The following is a 26,019-nucleotide window of genomic DNA, read 5'->3' as shown; positions in this document are numbered from 1 at the left end:
GGAAGCAGGAAGCCGGAGTACAAGGAAAGAACCCACGCAAACACAGGAAGAACATGCAAACTCCACACAGAGCGACGGTAGAGCTGAACTCAAGACCTTCTTCCTGTGCGGTAACGGTGCTAACCACTGTGCCGCCCGCGTGTGAGCAACCGTCTCCCAGAAATTTAAAAAAGTTCAGTTACTTTCTTTCAAGCTGCTTACACTACATTAACTTTTGTTTTTACACAATCTCAGAAGAGGAGAGCCACTGAGGGAACGCCTTCCGCCCTCCGACGCCTCCACCGTGACCTCCACTTCTGAGAGGAATTGCCCACAGATCAAGCATGGAGTGTGCCTGAATGGACATACAGAACTCCAAGGTTCGGCCCAGTGTTGAGGGTTTTCCCAAAGGAGAGGGCCCGGCGGGCGGTGCCTCACAGCCCTCTGCCTCTGGGAGTGGCCCCTTTCTACTAAGGAGGCAAGAGGTGGCCAGGAGTCTGTCAGCGAGTTCTGCATGTCCTGGTGACCCTCCACCTGTTTCACAGGTGGGTGCAGCCTGATCTATCTAGTGAAAGTCTAGACAGACCAGACCAGCTCAACCACACAGACACTTCCTACCTGATTTGAGGACAAAAGCAGAGTATGCAATATGTGGGACAAACACACACACACACACACACACACACACACACACACAGATCAGTTGAAAGGGACAGAAGAAATGGCAAAAGTGAGAATATCTCACACACACACAACAGAGGGGGAAGAGATAGAGAAATTGGCAAATGTGAGATCATGCTAAGCAGCTTGAACTGAAAGTGACTGGAAATGTTTACGTTTGATCAGCCACCCATCCATTCTCTGCTGTGTTTCTTTTCCAGTGTCACAGGGCAGCTCGAGCCTATCCCAGCTATCTTAGGGCGAGAAGCAGGGTGCACCCTCGACAGGTCACCAGTCTGTTACAGGGCTAACACAGATACAGACAACCCTAGACACTTAAGAGCATTTCAGAGTTTCTCCACAAACTAGGATTTTGGAAAGAGGCCGGAGCACGTGGAGTGAACCCCCACAAACACTTTGAGGACATGAGAAGTCCATACAGAAAGACCTCAGCCTGATAGTGGAGTTGAACTCAGGACCTTCTTGCTGTGCGGGCAACTATATTAACCACTGTGCCACCGTGTTGCCCTTGTTTGTTCACCCGTCAATGAATTCATTTACTTCATTACTAAGCTTCTTACCTTTACACATGCACCCACACACAGGGGAAAGAGCTAGAGGAAATGGCAAATGTTAGATGATAATCTCTCTCTCACTCACACACACAAGACAAGGGGAGAGAGAAAGAAGAAATGACAAATGTGAGATCATCGCACGCACACACACACACTCACAAACACACAAGCACACAAACAGACACACACAGGGGATAGAGATAGAGGAAACGGCAAATGTGAGATCAAGCTAAGCAGGTTGAATCAAAAGTGACTGGACATATTTACGTTTGATCAACGGTCTCCAAAATGTGAGTGAAGTTGGCCCCCCCACCTTCTTCAAATCCAACAAAAGTGGTATCAAACGTTTGTGCTACGTTTGTGCTGCAAAAATTTTCGTTTGTGCTGCTATCATTTTAAAGATATTAATAAAACAACGTCTTGATGCGTGCTTAATCATCCGGGTAAGTAAATTCCAAAAGGTTGATTCTGTTCATCCGGACACTTTCAGTGGGAGAAACGTTTCGTCACTCATCCAAGTGACTTCTTCAGTCTCAGCTGACTGCAGTTTTCCCCAATCTTATAAACAGTACATTTGACCTTTACATTTTCATTAATGTCTTTGAAAACAGAAGCAGCACAAACGACAACTTTAGCAGCACAAACCAGCACAAACATAGCACAACTGATTGACACCAATTTTGTTTGATTCCATTAATATGAGGGGGCTGGTTGACCTCTGATGACCTCTAGAAATTTTTAATAATATCTTTAAAATGATAGCAGCACAAACGAAAATTTTTGCAGCACAAACGTAGCACAAACGTTTGATACCACTTTTGTTGGATTTGAAGAGTGAGTGAAGTTGGCCCCCCCGCTCACGTCTCCAAGACATTTAAATGGATGTGCTGCAGGGATTGTCATAACATAACCTGATTAACATGTTATCTGCTGACTGTTAGGGGTCGACAAGCAAAACGAGCTCCTGGTACAAAATGCCTTACTGTTTCCCATTACCACAAATGATGCAAAGGTTGCTCTCCACAAATGTGGGCATAGTGTGCTATGAGTGCGACATAAAACTGTAGAGATAGAGCTTATGTGAGATGTTTGTGTGATGCTATAACAGAGCCGCAACAAATTTTTTGAAGTGATCAGCAATAGCTGTGAAGCTATTCATTACTGAGTTCATGTTTGGAACTTTGATTTCTGTTTATTTTTCTGTTTGTTTTCAATAAATTGGATGCTCAAAAAATGCTTTTGTCCAATTTCTGCTTGTTGCATGTTGAAGCTCTACTTGGAACCTTGTTAAGATCCAACCATGCAAAATATGACTTTTTTATTTTTTTGTTGCAATTTTTCAAGAGGTCTTAAACTTTTGATCGGGACTGTATCTCTATTCAGACCAGCTTGATTGTGACATCACAGAACAGAACCTCCCTGCAGTCTGTTGTTTTTATTGTGTGTGTGTTTTTTTTTAAATCTGCCATTGCTTTAGATATTTCAACCTTTTTGAAAATTATTTTCTTTTGCAGTTAGGATCCTTATTTGCTTTAAATCCATCACAGTACAGCAAACTAACCTTTTTAAACACAACCGAGTATTTTCCTGCAGCCTTTAAGTAACACAGTCTACCTAAGTTTGATTTGTAGCACGTTTCACACTATGTAAAAAACATAATGTTACCTGTACAGACCCAGTATGTGATTTAAAAACACGAGGACTTACACGTGATCTTTAAATGAGGAGTCCTTACCTTTAAATGTAACGTCTCTTCTTCCTCTCCTGTCTTGTCTTTCTAAACCTTCTTCTTGTCTCAGCTTGATTTCTTGTTTCTTCGTGTCAAACACCGCAGCCGGCGATTTGGCTACCAACGCACTGTGCTACACACTACACACAGTTTGTGTGTGCTGACATTTGTTGAGCTGATAGAAACGCTGCATTTGAAATTATCTGCCAATTAAAAAAAAAAAAAGTCACTCCCTTTATGCGTCTTCCTCTTCGGATAGGTAGATCCCAACGTACCGAAGCCGCAACTTAGGGACACATGCCGTTTTTCCGGTCTTGTGGCAAAAAGAAAAAGAAAAAAGGAAGAAAAAACCCCAAGTGTCCCACTCTTAACTCCTGACCTTTTCAAATGTCCACAAAGTCCGCATTGACTCTACAACTTCCTTTATCTTCGTTCCCATGGTAACGAAGGGATACACATATTTATAAAGGAGAATGCGCTTCTATCTGATTCTATCTGAAAAACCGTTGAGAAGTGCTGTGGTTTTTAGCCCCACTTATTTGCGCTCTTCCTCTCCTTCATCGGGTGCAGCTTCACCTAGGGATGGATGGACACACACACACACACACCCACTGCTCCACCCCTCCCCTGATGCTGCTCAGCCACAAACCACACCCCGCCACAGGCACGTGCAGAGGGGGGGCTAGAGGGGCTTGAGCACCCGCCCCTTTCCTGATGGGTGCCCAAAGTGCCCTTTTGTTGAGGCAACTTTTTAAAAAAAATTATTTTTTTTTTATGTGTGTGTGTGTGCGTGCGGAGTCTTGTCTGTGCCCATCAACAATAATATTTAACTATTAATCACAGTTTTGCTAAATAAAAGGATCTGGCTTGCATCAGTCACATGATCACATTTAACCAATGATCGCCCTTGACGGCAGAACGCGCTGGTTACGAGCCGGGAACGAGCTCACAAAGAGCACGCGCATTTGTTGCGGTCCGGAGCTGTAGGAGAAACACAAGTTAACTCAGAGACACAGACTGATGCGACAAACCCAGTAAGTAGGTGCACAGCGTGCACTGTAGTGTATAGCACCCAGGAGTATTAGCTTATTACGTACACGTTGGTAAGTTGTCTTGTGGCAACTGACGAACTGAAACAAACGAGCGTGCTGTGTGTGCAACAGCGCGACAAACATTACCTGTCCTTTTATTAACTGCACAAGCAGTGCTGGTCACAGCTGCTGGCTACCTGTGTAAGGCTGTCATGGATCTGTAGCTCTGTCACCGTTTTAGGGAACATATTTAGTTTTAAAGTAAGTTTCCGGGCTTTTCCTGCCTTTCTGGAGGGATTATATTTCACTAAAAAACGATCTAATATGCATGTCCACATAATAATTATTATAATTATAATATATTAAAAACACACGCTGTATTTTAAAGAACATACATTAAGAAGCAGATTATATTAGATTTATATTTTAAATAAGACAAAAGTTGGATTTTACAGCAGTAAAATGATTGTATCTCTGCAGTTTAAAAATGTAATAAGCTTTGCCCCTGCACAGAGTGGATAGTGAAACAAATGGAATCATCATAAATACATTATTTCATATTTATTACTTCCCCCTCCTCATTGCGTTATTATTGTAGCTCTAGTAATAAATAATAATGTAAGGATTATGGATCAGCACCGTGATGCCCATAGTATATACAGTATTCTGAAGAAGGTCTAAAATGTCACTGTGTGTGCGTGCATGTGTGTGTTTTATTTAGATGGATTTTTTTTAAAAATATTACTCATGATATAACATTGTCCAGACATGCCTGGTAAGGACATGAGGAGGAAACAGCAGGAGCTGTGTGAGGCTACTAAAGGCAGTGCTATAACATTTTTCTGTCATCATTTTATTATAGATTAAGTGCAAGAGTTGTTAGGTGTGGATAATTAGATTATAGTTTATTGCAATAGCAAGTTGTGCCTTCAAAGGAGCTTGCAAAGACTACGATGACCTGGATGACTGAGAACCTTCACAGACAAGTTGTGCCTTGTTCTCACATAGCAAGTGGAGAGTGATATATGAAATGATGGGATGGAAGGAAGAAGAGAAGCAAAGAGTGATTCACAGGCAGAGCCTAATTTATTTCTCACAGTTTTTTGTTGCCTTATGGTTCCAAGCGCTGTCACCAATCTTTGCATTTTGTTATTATCTCATGACACTTGTTTAATCAGCTACCATCTCTCCTATGGACTTTTTAATGTCTACAGTCTCAGATCAACACAGCCCTTCTCTTCCCATATTAGATTCTTGATGAATGTGTGTTGTTGTTATTCAACCTGGTTCAATGTGCCCCTTTTTAACTTTGAGCACCCGTCCCTTTAAACCTCTCTGCACGGCCCTGCCCCGCCACAGTGCTTTTCAGATTTTTAAAATGTAGTTAATGAATTATTCAGTGTGTTTCAAACTAAACTGTTTATAAAACCAACAAAACCCCTAAAAATTAATCTTAACTACGTGTTTTGTCAGTTACTCAAAACATTTTTCTAAATGAGATAATATGTGGTTTGTGGCTCAGCTGCAGGGAGGGCTTTGGCTGGTGGGTTCAGGGTGTGGTGTCAGGGGATGCTGACCCACACGGCTGTTCTGCATCATCTGATCATGTTGGGACTGTGTGCTGCACGGGAAGAAGGTGGCTGGAAAACTGCACAAGCAGAAGAAACCAACGACAAACTGTAAATAAAAGCATCTACGTGCTTGTAACATGCATGCTTTACACCCTAACTGTTTATTAAGCATAACAAGGTTTTAATAAAATAGACATTGATTTCCTTAAACAATTTAGAAGAAAAAATAGCAGTCATCATAAAGCTAACAAAAAAAAAACACGGAAAAAATGCCTGAATAGCACAAGTGATTAATGCCATCAAGCTAATGCTAAAGAAGCAGCAGACAATGACAGGTCAACATAAAATAACTAAATCTTAAGGAATGAGTAATAACATAATGTATGATTAACTATATTTCACATTTATGAATGAATTACATTTTTCAGGTTTATTATCATTATGATTCAGACATAATGCAGCTGTAAAGATCACATTTAGTAGCAAATTTCTCATCAATAGAACCCAACTGTCATGGTCCGGGTGAGCACGGGGTTTTTCCACTCCGCTGGGTTCTACCTTCAGGCAGAGACTCCAATCAGCTTCCACACCTGGTTCCAATCAAGTCACCTGCATATAAGACCAGCATTCACAACAGACCTCTGCCAGATCTTCTGCTAACCCATGTCAGTGCTAGGCTGCGAACCCCTTGTGAGAACCCTCAACTACTGCTTTTCCCTCACCGTGTTTTTCTTTGTCATAGGACCCACCTGGCAGTCACGTTTCCCGAACTACTCTCATCTCCGCCTGGACGCTGGTTCTGTCATCTGGTTTCTTCCTCTCCACCATCGGACTACACCTGCCTGCCTCCCTGCCAAGTCCCTCACTCCACGCATATTCTGGATCCTCTCTGGACACTCCTCACCCGGAACCCCCTGGACACCCCTTCCTCGCATGACACTTTAAACCTGCAACGCGTAAGCCCTAACCTCCATAGCCTAATCCTGCAGCTGTGATTCACTGGACTGCCACTGACTACTTGTCTCTTCTCATTATAGTGACTGCGTACCTCCATCCAAGCCGCTGCCCCTTTTTCCATCCGTGAAATCCAGCACCTAGCCATAGCACTCAGTTTCATGTTCACAGTTTGGCCTCACAGTTCACAGTTCATAGCATTTCATAATTCATAGCATTCATAGTCTCTTGTTGTGTAATTTCACTAGACACTTGTAAATAAAGCACTGTGTTCACGCCCGTTTGCCTCCCTCTGTGTCTGCATTTGAGTCCACACCCACAGCCGGGCCCTCTCGGCCGTAACACCAACACTAATTATATTTGATTTGGAGAGAATTAGAGAGATAGAGAATTAAAAAACACAGCATGGTACATTATTACAAATAAGGCACTCCCACATCAAAAGTAAAACTTGGAAGCTTTGTGTCTCTGTCATTATTTCTTCTGCCATACAGCTACACCGCTGGAGCATGGTACACAGAAGTCGCTTTAAAAAAATACATTTAGTATAGCTCTTCAGGCATAGAAAACATAACTTTACCTTACATCGAGGACAAACAACAAATTTACAATTCCACTTGCTGTACTCAACCAGGAGGTGAGACAGGGACGGATAGAAGGACATCCGTGGACTTCCTCCAATGAACCAAAGGTTATCTGGGCAGGTTTGTAGTGTTTTTAGTGATTTTCACAGCAGTCTTTCCAAGGCCGTGGACTCTCCCATTCCCTCAAACACTGCAAGCAGAATTCAAACGGCTGTCCATTTACTGCTGTGCACACTTTACAGAGGACATTCAAATCTGATCCATTCTCTCTTATCACAATGGATCTGCATTCGGGACACTACAGGGAGACCTCCCTTATGGGGATGCTGCTGACATATTATAAATTGTTATATCTATATTTAGCCTAATGGTAAGGAGAAATATTACTTTTTTCCACCGTCGAGATCCTTTGAGATCAAAGTGGATCAACAGCTTCACCAAATGAAGCACTATAAAAACTGCACAGGAAAAATATCCCTAACTTCACCTGTGATCACACGGTAGTTTTCTGTTGCAAAGGGAACAAAGAGAAAGACTTCACTGAGTGAAAAAGGATGAAGATACAAGCTGGTGATGATCCAGTGCACCTGGTCTCAGGACGTGAAGAAAAAGCCTGATCACCTTCTCCACAAAAACAAGGTGAGCTTAATGTTATGATTGATTTTAGCTTTTCAAGTTATGTATGTTACTTTCATAATAGTCACAGATTATATTGCAAACGCAGTGATTGCTGTTATGTGTATGATGACCAAAACTCTCTAAAAAACTGTTATTTCTTGCTGGCTTTCAATGGAAGATTATACCCATCCATTCAGTTGAATTTGTTTTGAAGTCTTTTTCTGCTTTGATTGAGCTTGAAAGTCAAAAACACCACCAACAAAAAACTTTTAAAACTGCTTTTTGTTTCCTTTTTTCCTTTGAAGAAATCCTGAGCAGGAGGAACCAAACAGCTAAGAGCATCTTGACCACAGTGGGGGAAAAGGTGTGCACTGAGGATGATTTTGAAATATTAACTTTGTTGTCACTGCTAAGGAGTTTTGGACACAGGAGTGTGTTTAAAATGTGTGCATCTTCAGTGGTGTTCAGGGAACCTGACATAATAGTTTTTGACATGTTTAAATATTTTGTGAGGTTCATCTCTGTCCTCTGTTGTGTGTGTAGGATATCTTATGGCTGAAGTCCGGCTGACTGTCGCTGGGAAGCTATTGGTGAACGACTCTGCATCTCTATCTGAATATGGGCTCAAGCCCTCGTGCGTGGTGCAGATGGTGGTGAAGGTCCACAGAGGCTGACAGAGACCAGCAATATGATACATCCAAAGGACAAAATGCATCATCTTTGCTAACTGGCACTGAACTGTGTCGTCTTTGATCTTTGGTTTTCTTCTACACTTAAACATACAGCTCAATGAAGCATTAAATGTAAGCGACTGTATAACTTACTTGTTATAATAGTCTTACAGAGTAGGCCTTGAGATGGAGAGGATAGATGCAGCTTCAGTAAAAGACATTTTCAGGGAAAGAACATTTTCCAATTCCTCTTTGGAAATTTGAATATTGTGAAAAATGACTTGAAAAAACATGTTTTTAATAAGGCTTGGAGCTAAATGTGGAAAAATGTTGCTACTAATTCCAGCATCATTCAGTTTACAAACGGCGTCCCATTGAATAACTGGAATCCCCCCTCCCCCATTTTCACATAATGTGAAGCCATCCAGTGGGATGGTTCACATTTTTGAAACTCCTGATATTGCGTGAAATCCCTTTATGCACACTTTGACTACAAGGGGTAGCCGACAAGCATTAAAAAAGGATAATGTTTTTAAAAATGGGAAGAGCAACCAAATTATAACATAACATTAAAGTGAGCATGTGCTACACACCTCCTGCATGAATCAATAAATTCAGATATATTTAATCAGTGATGCAAAATCTTACAAAACATGCTTTGGTTTTGTCTAGTGGACTCTTGCTGCCTTTAGCAGAGAGTGCTAATTCTGGGACTGGTGGATGCTTACAGCACACAGTATATGAAGAAAACTATAAAGATGTTTACATACAGCCTATAAACATGGAGTGATGGTAATACAACCACAAATTTGTTTCACAGCTGAAATTAATCAGATAAAAAAAACCCATTATTTTTTAATGCTGTGCCACTGGTATTCTATTTGTACTTGTCTAGATTTATACTCCTCTACACCTCTTTAGATGCTGTATTGCTTTAAAACATTGATGTGAAGATACCAGTGCCCATTCTGCTGGTTAAAAAAATAAGAAGGTAATCTTTAAATACACCAAATGTTCAGGTACATCCTGAAGGGTGCAATATTCCACACAGGCAGGAGGGGTCACTGTTTGAAAACAGTTGCAGGTCAGCTAAAGTACATACGATGGCATAACACTGCAAACCAGGGATACTGGTTAAATGACCATAGGGAGATTTTAAATGGAAAAAACTAACAAAAGATCAAAATACATATGTACATATTACTCACAAATCATATCAAGTTTGAACTCTTTTTTTTTTAGGGAACAGAAGTCAAATTAACCATGGGTTCAATCTGGTTACAAAAAGCTTTCTTCACATTAATAAATACATTACTCATACGTCACCTGCATGTGGGTAAATCCTAGAGTCATGCAGGAAGCAGCGGAGCCAGCTTCCTAGGCCTATACTGATATGTGTGTGAGCACATGGCTCCTGACAGTTATTTTGTATCCGTAATCATAATGCAACAATCAAAAAGAGAGGTGTTTGGATAAACTGTTATTTATTTTCAGGCTGTTTTTTCAAGATCCAGTGCATTTAACAGTGCATTGAAACATTTGATGCTGTGACGCAAAATTACCTAAACACCAATGAAAGGGTAATCAGAAACTTACAAAGTAGCCAGTAATCCTGGTGATGACTCGTGTGAACTTAAATCTTCTAGAAAAATATATGTGACCCTAGGACTTGTCATAGGATGCCAATTTAGCCTGCAGCCTGAAAATAGAGCATAAAATGTAAATCATGGATGGAAGGTTACATCGGACACCAAAAAGCATGTATTCATGCACCGCAGACGAGCTTTTCTACACTTCACCCAGACAAGCTGTATTTAAAACCACTAATGTCAGAACCAGTCATAACGTACTGCATGTAATGTGCCTAACACAGATCATCTCCTGTCTTTTGCCATGTGTGTGAAAGGGCCACAATGTCTAGCGTTCATGACAGAAAATGGCATCACACCAATCTTATATTTACCAAATTACATTCAAGCTATAATTTTTGAGAAGGTTCATGACATGTAGGTAAAATATTTTCCTCTACAAAACTCTAAATGTCCTTTGGCATCTTTGCTTTTTTTAAAAAATTAGCATACATCTTTAAATTAAATCAAAAGTAAGAAATATATGAAACTGATGTTAACGAGGCAGCTAGTGACTAGCTGAATAAAAAAAGTGCTGATGAGTCTTTGCGGTCACATGAGGCTCAGCTGAAGGAGATGGTGAGGAAAAGGTAACGGAAGGAGAGATGATGCAGAAAGGCACAGAGTAGGTTTCCTCCATTGTGTCTTCACTCCTGCAGTTTGAACTGGAAAGAACTGGTGCTCCATTTGGTTGTGTCACAGTCAAGCATGGTGCGCTCTGTGAAGATCACATTCCCTTCTGCATCTATCAGGATAATTGTATTGGTTCTGAATGGATAACAATACAGAGAAGAAAACAATTGTAAATTTAATATCTAATAAGTATGACAGTGGTTATGAAAAGTCACTTTTCAGACACTGTTTGCCGCTGCCCTGCTAAATGATGTTTTGATAGCTTTGGAAAGGACTAACCCTCTGACCTTTTGGCTACAAGAGAGTGTCTGTACCCAATAATCCAGTGTTTCATTGCTGTGGAGGATTGATTACACTGGGGATTTTTTGTGTGTGCCAAGAGTTCACTGTTCTGTGATATTGCTGTCTAGCACAGTAGTGTAGGTGGAGTTTGGGTGCCCCCTCGAATCCAAGAAATATATTATTATTTGAGGTCTGTCAATTCAAAGCTGCTTTTTACCTGTCCATTTGGAGACAGTAAAAACTAATATTCTTAAAATTCTATTCCTAAAATTAAAATCACAATTCAATTTCAAGTTAATAATATACAATCTTTTGATTTGACTAAAGCAGAACAATATTTAAAGAAATTTAAAAGGCCTTCTGGGTTTTGTTTGTTTGTTTGTTTGTTTTTTTGCTGTATTATGCTTTTAAAAACATCAAAATCCACAGTCAGATTACAACAAAAACAAACAAGAAGCACTCTGAGAGCGCAAATTGTATTCAATTCAATTCAATTTTATTTATATAGCGCCAAATCTGCTGCGACCGGTTGGGCTGAGAGAAGGAAGACAGGATAAAAGATTGTATTTTATCTCTATTAATATTCATTGCAGATGCAGATATGGAAAGCTGGAGTCTGTGTCGGGATCACCAAGTAGCTGTTCCTGGTTCTTGGTTCTCCGGCTGTTGTACCTGTGTAGTTGGTGCACTGTCCCACAACATCACTCATGCTCAAGATTTACACAGGGCCAGATACCTACATTCAAGCTACCTTCTCGTAACAGCACAGTGATACAGAATTTTAGGATTTGTTTTAATAATGCACAAAAGTATTACAACTTAACTCTTAAAAATGTTAATCAAGAAACTGGGTTTTATGACGTGCAGCATGTCATAGCACGTAATATGGAACGCCAGGACTGCCATAATGAATTAATTAAATACACCATTAAATAATTAATTAAATGTGTCAATAATTAATTAAAATTGGAATTAATTAATTAAATAAATAGTTATGACACATGTAATTAATTAATTATTGACACATTTAATTAATTATTTATGTATTTCACATTTCAATTAATTATTGACACATTTAATTAATTATTGACACATTTCATTAATTATTTAATGATGTATTTATTTATTTCATTTTGGCAGTCCTGACGCCTGGCTCTCGTCATGAAATAATTTTATCTGTCAGCCTCACCCATCAAACTCAGGGGGCGGGGTTAACGCTGCCCATGCAGCTTCTCTAACATTTGATTGGTTGCCGTGCAAAGTAAGTCAAAACAGGTCGATCCTAGAAAATCGATTGCTTGTGTAGACTTGGGGCAGCCAGGTATCCCAGAATGCAGATCAAATCACAAGCAGCAATGGTGGTGGTGTAGTTTTAAAATGCCCCGTTTTTCTGTCACCAGCTACACTTTTAACAGTGTTTTAGCCGCGAATGTCGCGCCGTATGTCTGGTCAGGTTGTCAACATAGAACATGCTTGCAAAAGTGCTCAGATGTTTTCAGAGATTTCACTAGCTCTGCTAACAGTTAGCATGCAGAGTGCACCGAGGGGGTTACGTTAACCGGTTTGTTTACATATTCCACTCTCCGTGTTCCACATGTTGCATTCGCAGATTCTCATTTTCACCGAACGATCGTCTCTTTCCGCCTGGTCTTGTGTCTCTGTGCTTCTGTAACATAAAGAACGAGCTGACATTTTTCTCACGAAACCAGCGATCAGCTCAACAGACCCTCAGTTTACCTGCATGCATCCTCCTCCTCATCTGTCAGCTGTTTAACACCTGCTGCTAATTCAAGAAACACGCCTAGTTACCTGGTGATAGTCACAGTTTAACTGGGCAGCCGGTGCTCGATATAAAGCAATGTCAGCGCATTTTTCTGCACAAGATAAGTAAATATAGTGTTTTCCCCGAGCGCAGAGCTGCTGGAGCTCGTTTCCTTACAGAGCACTTTATAGGCGAACAGCTTTATCAGCGGCTGATGTCCAATCACCGGCACACAGCTTTGAAACCTCAGCTGAGTTTTAGCTCTCAGTGGTTAAACGCTGGACTTCATTCACTCAGGTTCTGTCTGTCGGGTCACGTTTACTTCGCTGTTTTATTTACAACTGAGCAAATCGGTTTGGCTGAGGTTAAAGTTACGTTTCATAACTGCATAGTTTCACAGACGTTTAATGGTTCACTGGCACATGTGTTAGACTGAACTATCATCTAAATATCATCTGTTTTTTAATAGTTATTCAACTGTATTCTAAGCACCAGCTGTCTGTTAGAATGTGATTTTTTTTCTCTCTCTGTTGGCAGAGGTATAAAAAATGCGCAGGAAAATCTGACATGCATGGCGAACTTCACCGACGATATTTAGGGAGGAATAAACACACATCAAACATAAATGAACCAATTGCCTGTCTCCATAATTGAGAGAATTTTCTCTTCTTATGTCAACACTCTCTCTCTTTTTTTTTTCTTTTTTTTTGCTTTTTCGGTCATGTTATGTTTACCTGTCAAAGGCTTGTTACAAACTATGAAACACATTGTGCAGACTTCTGGATGTTAGAAGAAAACGAATACTGCTCATGAATGAGACTAAAGGCAGGAAGGTGTCCTTTAAAACTAAACATGTTAATAGGACCTCCCTGTTTATATCATAGTTTATGATATAGCACGTGTATTTCAGTAATAGCCTGCTGAGGCCACTATACGTGCTGGCCTCATATCAAATGTGAAGGCAGACTGAGTCTATGTTTGACGTTTTTTATATCTAATCTTCCTTTTCAAACATTTAAACAGCAGCGAGTCTGCAGCTGAGGGAATACAAATTCAAATTGTCGGAACAGGTTTGCTCGTTTCTTGGATTCATTTGGTGATTTATTAAATGTATAACTGTTATTCTAATCTGCTGCTGAGTCTCTTACACTTTTCTTTATGCTGTATATTTTCACGTCTCTGGAATAGTTGGCAGTTAGATAGTCAGCTGGGAAACTTTGTGTTAACTCATGGAGCTGAGGATATCGTGGATATGCTGACCTCGCTGCGTGGTGTACAGAGCGAGGTCAGCATGATTAATATTCACAATAAAAATATTAGCCGAACATCATGAAGTCTGTATGTGTTTCATAGTGTCGAACAACCTTTGTACAGTTAAAGCCAGCAGTTACTACATGACGGAAACACCAACGTTATCTCTTTTATGTGTTTATACACAGGTCACACTGATTACTGAACAAAAACCCAAAGATCAGATGTTAAACAGATTTATTTGCTCTCTCTCCTCCTTAAACATGTTTTTAATGTTAGTTATAATTCAGAATTGGCGACTGAAACACGTAGGACACATAAGAACATCAGGAAATAAAACATCGATAAATATAACCTCAGTAAAAGAAGTCAGCGGGGGTTACTACAGCTGTGTACCGGGGCCTGCGCTTTGTCGGTGGGATTGCTTGCGAGGCAAGCGGGTCTATCCCACGCTTTGCCGTGAGACTGGGCAGACATCTCCGAAATCATCGAAACACTTTTGCAAAGAGGCTGTATCTTGACAAACCGACCAGACACATGAAGATTAAACCACTACATTCTCGGCTAAAAAAATATTAAAACGGTATTTGGTAACACACAAACAGGGTTTTTCAAAGCTCAGTTCTGTTAGCTTCCACATGCCGGTTGTTGTGTGCTAGAAACAATGGCCACCAGGCCAAAGCAATGGTTTTGACTCGATCAGCGTTAACCCCGCCCCCTGAGTTTGATGGGTGAGGATGACAGATAAAATTATTTCATGATGAGAGCCAGGCGTCAGGACTGCCAAAATGAAATAAATAAATATATCATTAAATAATTAATTAAATGTGTCAATAATTAATGAAATGTGTCAATAATTAATTAAAATGTGAAATACATAAATAATTAATTTAATGTGTCAATAATTAATTAATTACATGTGTCATAACTATTTATTTAATTAATTAATTCCAATTTTAATTAATTATTGACACATTTAATTAATTATTTAATGGTGTATTTAATTAATTCATTATGGCAGTCCTGGCGTTCCATATTACGTGCTATGACATGCTGCACGTCATAAAATCTGAATCCTTTCTCTCGTTTGCTCTGAGGCGCGGGGGGGAAATATCGACAAGTCGATCAACATCATCTACAGATACATTCGACATCTCGAAAAATGTAAATTGCCACTTGATTCGTCCATTTGGTTGAAAAACCCGACCGTGAACAAGGAGCGAATATCACACCGGAAACTAAGCGCTATGCGCCGGAAGTAGCATATGCTAAGGCGCACACAGGTCTAAGTTATAGGTCTAAGTTCCCCATAATGCACTGGGTGTTTCTTCTTCACTCAACATGTGTTAGTAGACCTCTCTGCATTCAGCCCGTCTGCCCCTCATCTATCGATGGATGTTTGTTAGAGGCTTTGGTTCCCACTGTCGCTCACAGACGGTCACCTAATGTTTCCCTGTGTAACTGCAGGGTCTTTGCCTTATAACATAGAAGTAGCTTGAGGTAACTGTTGTTATGATTTGATGCTGTGTGTGTGTAATAAAGCTCCCTTACTGACAGTGGGTCACCACAGCTTGTAGCTCCATGTATTTGATGTGGCACGTTTGCCCTCGCTGACACAACCCTAAAGGGATTTGTGTGTATGAATAAAGTTTATTGTTCATACAGTTCATTGCCGTATGTCTATGAAAGGCTGAATGAGGGTTGTAGCTCCCTCAGCAGCTGTGGAGCGATGGCTCGTGGTCACCTGATTCAGCCCTGGAGATGTGGTTGGTTAGACACGCTGCTTTAGTTGGACACTACAAACCACACTCACCTGTTTACACAAACACATACACACCTTTTGTGTTACAACCACCTTGTTACACTCAAACACCAGATGATGCATCTGAGCCAACTAAGGATTCACTGAGACTGAAGCTCGAGATCATAAGAATTTGAGGCTCAGCTGATACAGTATCATAGGACAATCCAACCATTGTATGTCAAGAGACTATAGGCAGTAAAAGCTCCATCTGGAGGAGGAACGACGTGGTTCAGAGCGTTGCCTCCTGCAGCTGGTGACATGTTCAGATTTCAGCTCTGTCGGTTAGAAAGTCTGTTTTTGTTTTTCATCTGTGTGTTGCTCTTTCATCCTTTTGTTCTTCCTCTTTCTTGCATCAAGCTGGCTGACTTCACCACTGATGAGGTAACCATGAGCAGTAAGCCTCGTGTCGCTCACAGTTACATTTAACATAGTGCGATAAACACACTCAGTCATTATAAGGTACATCCTCTAAAGGTTCACATAACAGACAAACAGGATAATAAAAATAATCTGGTTCTCTGCAGCGTCCTCAGATGAACAACACACAACATTATTAGACGTCTCAGTATTTGTTACACTGAACACAAATATAAACACAACACTTTTGTTTCCATGAGCTGAACCGGATCCTGACTGGTTTTGCGACATGTGTGTCATTGTGCTACACATGTACGGCATATTTCAGAGTGGCCTTTTATTGTGGGCAGTCTCAGACACACCTGTGCAATATTCATGCTGTCTAATCAGCACCTTGACATGCCACACCTCACAGGTGTGGCATGTTAGACTACTTTTAATTAACTGCTTCAGCCCACTTACAATGAAAATGTAACAAAAAATCTTGTTCCTGACCTGTGCAGTATGTTAACACTATTGGAAGTAAAAATAACTCTAATTTTGAAAACACAACTTTCTTTCTTTCTTTTTTTTTTTAATAAAGCTCTGACTTGTATTATGAGTCTGTGGTCTGGGAGAGAGTCTGTAACTCTGTCTGCAAAATACAGGATATAATGACCAATGTTGGGCAATTAATTATATAGTTACTTCTTCAAAAAAGTAACCGAGTTATGCAAACAAAGTTTTTTGCAGCTGTTTACCTAAAAATGTAGCCAAGGCGTTTTTTAATTAAACATTTCAAACTATTTACAGAACAATCAGCTGTTCTGCATCAAATCCGATGCCACACAAATTATTTGTGCCACTCCAAAAAATAATTTGTGTCCACTATGAGATGAAGGAGAACAACAGCCTGATACCTGCAGGACAACAGCAGATGTATCACTGCTGTAACACCTGTAACATTCAGCAGTCGCCTCATTGTTCTGACACACACAACAAAACTGCTGACTACGCTACACACTCACTACATAAGATTTGCGCTAAACGTCGCAAATCTCTCACATCTCCAAGCACCGCCGTCACTCCTAAAACTTCCTCCCGTTTCTAACCCTTGCCATATAATTTTTGATTGGTCCACATGGTACATTTTTCCACCAATAGGAAAGGGTGGTGGGGTGTTGTTTTTGCTCACAGGCTTTCGAGCGTTTTCCTTATAAAACGGCGTTTTCACCGTTTCTTCCCGCAGTAAATATAAACAACGACAGTATTCAGGAAGAAAACCAAACATTGCAGATATTTTTATCATAACTCTGGTTGTACGCGGCCGATCAACACAATTTAAAAACTGGTATAAAGTCCACACTTTTCCCGTCAGTTGTTCCGTCGGTCCTGCTCACATCTCCAATGGTTGTACACGTTGTCATTAACGTGGCTTCACTCCACATCAGCCGCGTCAGAGCCTGACAGCGACGTTGATTAGCTGCGTATATACGAATGTGAATCGCATGATTGGCTGGACTACGGGATAAGGTGGCCTCGTTCTAATCCTATACGGGAGCAGCCAGTCACTGACTAACACTGCAAAACAGGATTGTTAAAGTTTTCATTTTAATTTCAATTCAGGTGAATTTTTTTTTTTTTTTTTTTTTTTTTTTTGTGCGCGCAACGCAGATTTTCTGTGCAGAGACCGTGCCAGCAGTGCGCAATTGTGTACGCGCGCAGCTTAGAGGGAACATTGCTTGCGAGTGTCGGGTCTTTTGTGTTTGTAGAAAATGTTTCATATCTCTGAGTTCAGCTCATGGAAAACAGGAGCAAAAGCAAAAGTGTTGCGTTTATATTTTTGTTCAGTGTAAATGATAAAACATCAGGTTTGACCCAGAATACAGTTTGGTCCACATGGTGGCGCTGTGAAAAGTGCGCGCTGTACTGGTGGCACCAGTGTCCCCAGCCCACAGACCAGTGCTGCCACTAATCGAGTTTCATTAGCAGCATCTAAATGCTGTTTAAAGGTGGACTTCATCTGTCACACAGGAGCAGTTTGGCTTCGCTTTGCTTAAATAATGACCTGGTGTATTTCTGTATACACACCTGCTAAGGATCAGGTGACTTTTATAATAAAAGGTTAATACGTGAAACCTTAAAAATAAAAAGAGCTGTTTTTAGCAGTATTTAGGCTGCAGTCTGTGTATTATGTCCATGATATTCTACATTACAGTAAAAACAGTAATTATATAAAGAACAGATGGATCAGGATCCTGTCTGTGTCTTTACTATGATCTCAGCTGATAATGAGGCTTGAAAGAGACATGTTTGAACTTTTGCATTGATCAGACAAATAAGCCTGCATGTTTGCATGAGCTTTACCTTTAACTGTAAAACATGAAGCCTTTATTATTAAAAAAACAAAACCCTTTTGGTGTCATACAGGTAAGAAAGCAGCGAAGCGTTTTTCTCTCTAACAGACCTTTCATCTGTTTTCTCTGCCGTTGCTCTGATGGGACCTGCAGGGTGTTTTTGGTGACGTGGAGGTTTGCACAGTTGCTGCCTGTGGTGTGTGTAGAAATGTTCATGTTCTAGTCCCACTGTGAAGCACATAGACGTGTCCTGACTTCCTGTCTGTCCCACACTCTGTTGTCTCTGTTTGTTGCTGCCAACAGTACAAGTCATCTTTGCAGATTTTACTGAATTAACAAAAACATTTTTACTGAAAGACTTATTCAGTAAACACGTTTGTTACACTGAGACTGAAAAAGAGATCCCTGTTTACGCTCATAGAAAACGAGCCTCTGTTTTACTTTATTGAAATCATTTCTAATCACAGACAGGATCAGCAGCGTGCAGCTGCAGTGAGGTGTTAGTAGAGGAGCTGTGTTTGTGAGCTGTAGTCTGGATCAGGTCTCTGTGGGAGACTCGGGTTACAGTACTTCTGAATATCACACAGCACATTTCTTCAGAATCGGTTGCTGTTTGCTAACATTTGACCTTTGCCCTTTTAGGCTGCCCGTCGATGAGGACTTGGGATCTGACAAGAAGCAAACTGGGGGAAGCAGCAGAGTACCAGACTTCCCTCCTCCAGCAGGCCGGGAGATCTTGTTGCGCACCTGTGTGCCGCGACCAGCAGCGTACTCCAAGGCGCTGCCTCAGCGGCTCTTCTGTGTCCTGATGAGGGAGGAGTTTAGGTTGGCCGGAGCCTTTTCCACAGACACGTCCTTCTTTTAAGTCCTGTGAACAATTCACACCTGGGATAAAGATAAGTGAAGGACACAGGATGGAGACTTTCACATAAAACAATAAAGCTGAATTGAACTAAAGTGAATAATTTGAAAATGACTCAGTGTTTTATCAGCGACACGTTACCGCAGCCTTTTAAGATCACTGAACCTGTTACTTCAAAAAACAACATGTAATGTTGAAGGGGACAAAGAGTTAGTTCATGTTTGACACTGATGTTAATCAAAACTTCCAAGATCCAGGTTGAATAAAACAGCATTAGGTGTGTGATTTCACTCTGCTCCACACACCTGCGTGCTCCAATCAGAGACACCAGAGGAACAGGTGATGAATGTGATGGGGAAGCATACGCAGGTGTGACATACAGAGCCGTGGGAATTACAGGACATTATTACTGTTGATATATTCTCAGCGATCAGCTGTTAGTGAAGAGCATGAAAACCTTACTGCACGTCGGTCAGCTCAACTTAGCTCGCTGGATAATTTACTTGTCAGCTTGAAAACATTTAACTTTAACAAAATGTTCACCAACACGGGTCAGTGTAGGTCACTGAGTCATCCTGCACACTAGCCCTGCCCCGCCCACCTGTGTTTATACACCTCTGCAGCCCCTCCTCCTTCAGCCGGGACATTTGTTCTAGCCTTCATTCATAAACTCGGCTTTCTAACATGCAGCTAAAGTTCAGTCTGCATGCTCGACCCACATACTCCTGGTAGCTGAAGTGAAATACTGCTGTGCGTAAGGGTCGGGCGGGTGACCACGTCACCTGGTCATGGGGTAAATGCTGCGGCCGGGTTCAACTCTGACCTGAGGCCCTTTATTTCTCCCTCCCTGCTTTGCTGTCTGGTCTTCATTGTGCTATTAAATACAGACAAAAAAGTTTGTTCTCCTCCTTCCATCACCACCTTTGTTGCATGTAGAAAAGTGTCATATAGAACCAGTCGTTACTTTAATGGTCTGAACTAAACGGTCGGGTGGCGCCAACAGCGACTAAGAATTTTCTGGGCCAACAGGATTTGTGTTTCAGTCCCTGATAAACTGACCCATCCTCTAAAAAACAAAACCCAAAAACTATATTTACAAGATAAATGATCAGAAATAGTAACGACAACAAAAGCACAGGAATCATAGATCCAACGGGACAGGCTCGTTACAATGAAGGAAAACACTGAGCGACTGTTGAGGCCCTTATTAGTCCTACAAAACATAACAGAAATGTTACAATAAAACACAGAGGCCTTTATTGTCACGTCCATCGTACTGTGACTCCTCAGCACATTCATCTCCAATCAGCAGCTTCCTTCACTGACCCAATCACAGGTCTCAGGCCAGCTGTTGTACTCAGGTTTGGATTATTTGCTGAGGTTTTAGATCTCTGGACCAAAGCCTTTAAAAGGAAACAGTTTCTCAGAGGTTACATCAGTAAATATGATCTCACTGTTACAGTGATCATTCACATCTCTGATTAACCTCTGAAGAGACACATTTGGTCCTTAGCGACGCCTCTGTCACAGGCGTCTGTCAGAACAACAGCGTGTGTTTGACACAGTCCATCATGAAGAGAAGCAGTTTTTCTTCTGAATTAGTGAAATAACTGGTCTGTAAATTACAGTAACACGAGTGTCATTGTTAAAACACAGTTTATGAAACACTTAATTTGTTGTTAACTTATTGACAACGTAAACATTTGCTGGTTGCCACTGTAACTGATGACTGTGTGGTCACATGACTGAAAAGTAAACAAATATCACAAAATAAAGAAATGCCTCCAACTTGTGTTACGAGTAGTTAGTGTGCAGAAACACGGCTGCAGGGTCAGCCCTCCCTCCACAGTCGCTCATCAGGCTGGTCGCAGCACGTTTGCCTGTCTACTGATGTCTGCATGAGCAGAAACACCAATTTGAGTGATGTTATGTAATTCAGGATTCAATCAATGTGTCAGTGTTTGTTACTTTGTTACATTAATTTTTTAACCACGTTATTTTGTTGTGGGATGAACTTCTGCAAACAACAACATATGGCAACAAAAAACAAAACTTGCAGTTGGAATCGATGGAGCTGTGAGATGATGGGATGTCGACTGGTTCACTAACCATTAACATTTGGGATATTAGGATAACAGTAGCGTGTAAACATAAGCAGTGCAAACACTTCCTATAACGACACATTTACAGTCTAGTTTGGGGAAAGCTGAGGAATTAGGGTGAAGAGACGGTGGATGTTTAACCCTCCCTTGGTTTGACAGCTCGCTCAGCCAGCGAGTTATGAATGATGTTCTTGATAGACTCCGCCCCCGCGCCTTCTAGGAAAGTGTGGTGATCTCCCTTGATGACGTGGACCGACACCTCGCCATCACAGACCTGAAGAAAGACGCAGTACACAGTTTGAACATTGGAAGGCTCAGACAGAGTTTATAGAAACACACACAAGCGCACACACGCACAGTGAAGATAAGTACTACAGACTGATGTAAATGTGCATCGGTACCTCGCTGAGCTTATAGTCAGCTCCCAGGTTTTGCTCATATTCGCTGCTGGTTTCGGCGCGCAGCAGCTTCACGCTGCCGTGGTATTTTGCAGTAGGTACATATGCATCAGCAGCCTTTAGCTTGTAGTAGAAGGCGGAGGCTGCAAAGTGCAGTGAGTCTCGGTCGATGTCCTTGTGAGCGGAGGTGATTAGGTCCACGGCCACACTGACGCGTGCATTCAGGTCTGACAGCGGGAGCAGAGTCTCCAAAAGCTGTAGGATGTAACCATGGAGACGACTGTAAGTTCATAGCAAACGTTACCGCGTGCTCGCGGAGATATTGTTGTTTTCAGAAAAGTAAGTGACACATTATTAATGAACATCACAGATCTTATGTATATGAAAATGCAAAATGAAGATGTTTTGATATTCAGGAGTTACAAATGTCAGCTTTCAGTGAGAAACTGTACGAAGGTTTGATTTAACCGCATGTTTTACTTTAGTCTCCATAACAGCTCCAAACATCACATCATTGTTGAGTCAAACCTGCACCACACACAGACTGTGCTGGAACAGCAGCTCCAGACTGTGTTACAGTCACCATCTTTACCTTACAGGCGCCGTGAGGCAAAAGCTCAGGTTGTGTGGCCTTTAACGCTGATGCCACATAAAGGAATACTTGTGTGTGAACCTGTGGGTCAGAGACAGTATACCTTGTTGTATTCAATGCCAGTGAACTGCTGGATGAAGGCACACAAGGCTTCAGTCTCAGCCTCAGACTCGTTGCCGGGTGTTAGCTTGGCTCTGTAGCTCTGCAAATCAAAAACACAGTTAAACCTGTTCACATGCAGATCATGTGACCAGAGCTCATCCTTCAAAACCAACATCACACACGCTATACAGCATATACATGAAATAAAGATGCGCGAGTGTTTCTCTGACCTGTGTGTACGCTGCCACATATGAATGTGAGCCATCAAAGAGAAACAGGAACTCCACAGGCTGATTCTGGGTCTGCAGCTGAGAGCACATTTCAAATGCTACACAGGCACCAGAAGAATATCCAGCGACTCTGTACGGGCCGTCCGGCTGCACCTGCCTGACGCAGCTCATGTAGTAGGCAGCCAGGGACTCAATGCTATCCAGAGGAGCAGCTGCAAAGGAAACACATGAGGGGAGTTAGTTTGGCTGCACAGTGACATAAACAGCTGATGCACAACATGTGAGTGACAAAGGTCTGAGAACAGAACCACAAACTTTTAAACTGTGAAACAAAGAAAACATGAAATCACATCAGGTCTTTGGTTTTCCTCAGGCCATTATGGAGGGAGCTGTATATGTACAAGTGTTTGTAGTTTCACCTTTGAACAGTCAGACTTTCAGCTTTAACACATTTTGCTGTTTAACAGTTACACACGTTTTGATACACATGATTGTGACACCTGGTGAGGACGCACACTCATCATTTGATGACAAGTAAGGACACGTAGTTTCCACGATGGTTCAAAGTGTTGATTTTGTGTTTTAAAGTTTTTCTCTGTGACTGTAAAGTCATTTTAATATGAGCCCCATTATGCTGACAAACCCACGCAGACGATGCACACAGCTCAGCAACACCAACAAGCCTGAAACTCAAATGACATGAAAAGTTATCCATGAGGCGCCAAAACACAACAACAGCTGCAGCAAAGGCTCTTTGTACTGTAAGATGAAGATCCTACAAAAGTAGAAGCCTCACAAACCACATGTAGACTGGTTGTGCAAACTCCCACAGACCCTGCAGTCGAGAGGATAACAAGCTGCTCCAGTGATCATGACCAGGACACAAACTGCTTCCTCCTGAATCAGAGGTCTGACTGACAGACACACCCTGGCATAGAGGAGGCTGAGGAGTGTGACAGTTGGAGCACACGCTCAGGTCTAGGTCTTTAAACAGGGGAACCACCACCCCAGTGTGCCAGTCCAGAGGCAGCATCCCAGAGCTTCACGCAGCGCCGTGTCAGCCAGGACGGCCCTGCAACACCCAGATCCTTCTCGTCAGCCTCAGGTCTGTCCTAAATCCTAGCAGGAGCTACCACGACGCGTACCACAAAATGCATCGCACTGGTTCTTCCCAGTAGTTGGAACTGGTTGTCTGCTTGCCAATGAATCCTGCTTATTGGTTCCACTTGTGCTACAATCAGGACGAATTGTAGTGGGTTAGGGTTAGCTGGATATGTGCTGGATATGTGGTGGAGGGTAACTGCAGGAGAAGAAGCTAGTGGGGGAGTAGAGCAGGGGAGGATGTGGGTCCCCGGGGCCTGCTGGAGGGCAAGGGCCATGCCCGATGTGAGTAGCAGCAGGGCCAGTGCGCCCAGGAGCACATCTTTTTCGACCGTAAGGGAGACAGGAGGCCGACTCACTGCCTCGGCTAAATGGAGAGGGAATTTCAGAAGGGCCAGGGCACAAGCATGGACCTTTTTCAGCTGTAAGGGAGACAAGAGCAAGGTGTGACGTAGGTCCCCGGGGCCTGCTGGAGGTCCAGGTCCACGCTCGATTTGAGTAGCAGCAATGGCCAGTGCACCAGGAGCACATCTTTTTCGACTATAAAGGAGACAGGAGGCCGAACAGGTCTCTGACCCTTCAGCATAGACAGGTGGCTGAATGGGCCCCTTGGGCCCTCCAGCCGAGACAGACAGCTCAAACGGGTTCCTCTGACCCTTCAGCGGAGACAGACACCGAACCAGCATGTGTGGAGACCTCTGGCAGTGTGGACACTGGCTGGAGCTTAGTGGCACATTGGCTTGGCTCAGGCAGTGGTATGCAGTCCTCAGAGGGCTGAAAGTGTTCTCCAACACATCCAGCAGAGGACAGAGGACTCTACTAAAAAATCCGACTCTACTAACCTATCAGAGGCTGCTTAAGATCAGAATGCAATCATCTGCAGTTTTCTTCTTAATTAACAATAAACTTAGTGTATATGTACTCCTAAATTTGATGAAAGTGATAAATAATAGACAGCTCTCTCTCTATATATATTCTGACATTTAACTAATTCAAAAGATATTTCAATATTTATTTATCTAAAACAAAACAAGTTAGAATAGCCTTTATTGTCATTGTACAGAGTACAACGAAATTGGAGTGCCACTCCCTTGGTGCAAGTTTCAATAATAAATATAAATGTAAAATATAAAAAGTACAAAAAAACAATCGTAAGTACTCAAACAATAGTTTGTACAATATATACAGGATAGCAGCATTAATATAATGACAGTATGAATAGCAGCATAATATAATGACAGTGACGGTATGGAATAGGTTCAATTGTTTTTGTTCTTATTTACTACGGTGATAGCTCTGGGAAAGAAGCTATCCCTGAATCTGTTTGTCCTGGTTTTATGTGACCTGTACCGTCGGCCTGACGGTAATAGTTCAAACAGTTGGTTGCTGGGGTGAGAGTAGTCCTTGATGATATTGCCAGCTCTGCTGAGGTACCAAGAGTTTGCAGTGACCTCCATGCTGGGCAGAGAGCAGCCAGTGATCTTCTAGTTGCAAGTTCACTCTAAATTGATGTTTAACAGAAAAAAAAAATGTTTTTATGTTTTTTCCCTAAAGTGTATGTAAATATCTGGTTTCAGCTGTGAATATACTGCTGTGTATTGAAATTCCTCTTGTTTTGCATAGAAATATACTGAACAACATACAAAGCATAATATATAAAATAAAATCTACCTGAGTTTTTTCTTTGAAAGAAGCCACTTATGTCAATTGTTGTGTTCATCAGTACATAACTGAAACCGATTACAGTGCTTTGTTTAGCCGTGGAGGGAAACAACTGAAATTATGAAATAAACACACATGTAAGCTAAGACTCTCTAAAAAAACATCATTGTTGTTGTTCGGATTTTCATTTCCCCATTTGTTGATTCACTCCAAGAGCAAGTAACGTAATATGGGTCAAGTGATCAGTTTGATATCAATCTTTTGTGATACACCGTCATATTTACATTATTTGTACAGTATGAATGATTTGCTTTGGTACCTGGTCAAACTTAAGCTCTCCTCTGTCTGCCTGTCTACGCTTCTCCTGCAGCAGTTTCTCCCCCCTCGCTCACATGCGTAAGTGCTATGCTCAGTCACCCAGTGCCTGAGCTCAGATCATACCAAAATTAGGGTGAATTTACGACTGTGCGCTATGTGCTTCGAATATTGTGTGTAGTTTTTTGTTTTATACAGTTGGCAGTCAGGCATCAGTAACAAAATCACCA

At 41.6% G+C, this 26,019-nt stretch overlaps 1 protein-coding gene and 2 long non-coding RNA genes across 4 annotated transcripts; 2 read left to right on the top strand and 1 right to left on the bottom strand.

Moving 5' to 3' along the window:
• The first annotated feature begins 6,953 nt into the window (after window positions 1-6,953).
• Window positions 6,954-9,023, top strand: LOC146696203 (uncharacterized). 2 transcript variants are annotated; one of them, XR_014923191.1, is made up of 4 exons: window positions 6,954-7,203; window positions 7,603-7,722; window positions 8,007-8,065; window positions 8,245-9,023. It is a non-coding gene; the product is annotated as an uncharacterized LOC146696203 (long non-coding RNA). The 2 variants fall into 2 exon arrangements; XR_014923190.1 differs by having other exon boundaries at window positions 6,954-7,722.
• Window positions 9,024-14,997: 5,974 nt separating this feature from the next.
• LOC146696202 (uncharacterized) lies at window positions 14,998-19,382 on the top strand. Its single transcript, XR_014923189.1, has 2 exons — window positions 14,998-16,113; window positions 19,068-19,382. It is a non-coding gene; the product is annotated as an uncharacterized LOC146696202 (long non-coding RNA).
• LOC146696201 (fatty acid synthase-like) lies at window positions 18,537-22,872 on the bottom strand. Its single transcript, XM_085474280.1, has 4 exons — window positions 22,712-22,872; window positions 22,483-22,581; window positions 21,791-22,042; window positions 18,537-21,663 (listed from the first exon to the last, which is right to left on the bottom strand). Exons 1-4 carry the CDS (start codon window positions 22,799-22,801, stop codon window positions 21,526-21,528), a joined length of 579 nt encoding a protein of 192 aa, XP_085330406.1. The 5' UTR covers window positions 22,802-22,872; the 3' UTR covers window positions 18,537-21,525.
• Window positions 22,873-26,019: the final 3,147 nt, after the last annotated feature.

The sequence above is a fragment of the Copadichromis virginalis genome, linkage group LG12, assembly GCF_057382275.1.
Source record: "Copadichromis virginalis isolate Kocher_CV1m ecotype Utaka linkage group LG12, C_Virginalis_male_GT1.1, whole genome shotgun sequence".
NCBI lineage: Eukaryota > Metazoa > Chordata > Actinopteri > Cichliformes > Cichlidae > Copadichromis > Copadichromis virginalis.
This window is presented reverse-complemented; position numbering and strand designations above follow the sequence as displayed.

Coding starts and splice junctions, on each gene's coding strand:
- LOC146696201 (XM_085474280.1), bottom strand. CDS start 22,801: ATGTGCTCTCAGCTGCAGACCCAGAATCAGCCTGTGGAGTTCCTGTTT. Junction 22,043..22,482: donor CTGGCATTGAATACAACAAG/GTATACTGTCTC, acceptor TACATCCTACAG/CTTTTGGAGACTCTGCTCCC. Junction 21,664..21,790: donor CTGACTATAAGCTCAGCGAG/GTACCGATGCAC, acceptor GTCTTTCTTCAG/GTCTGTGATGGCGAGGTGTC.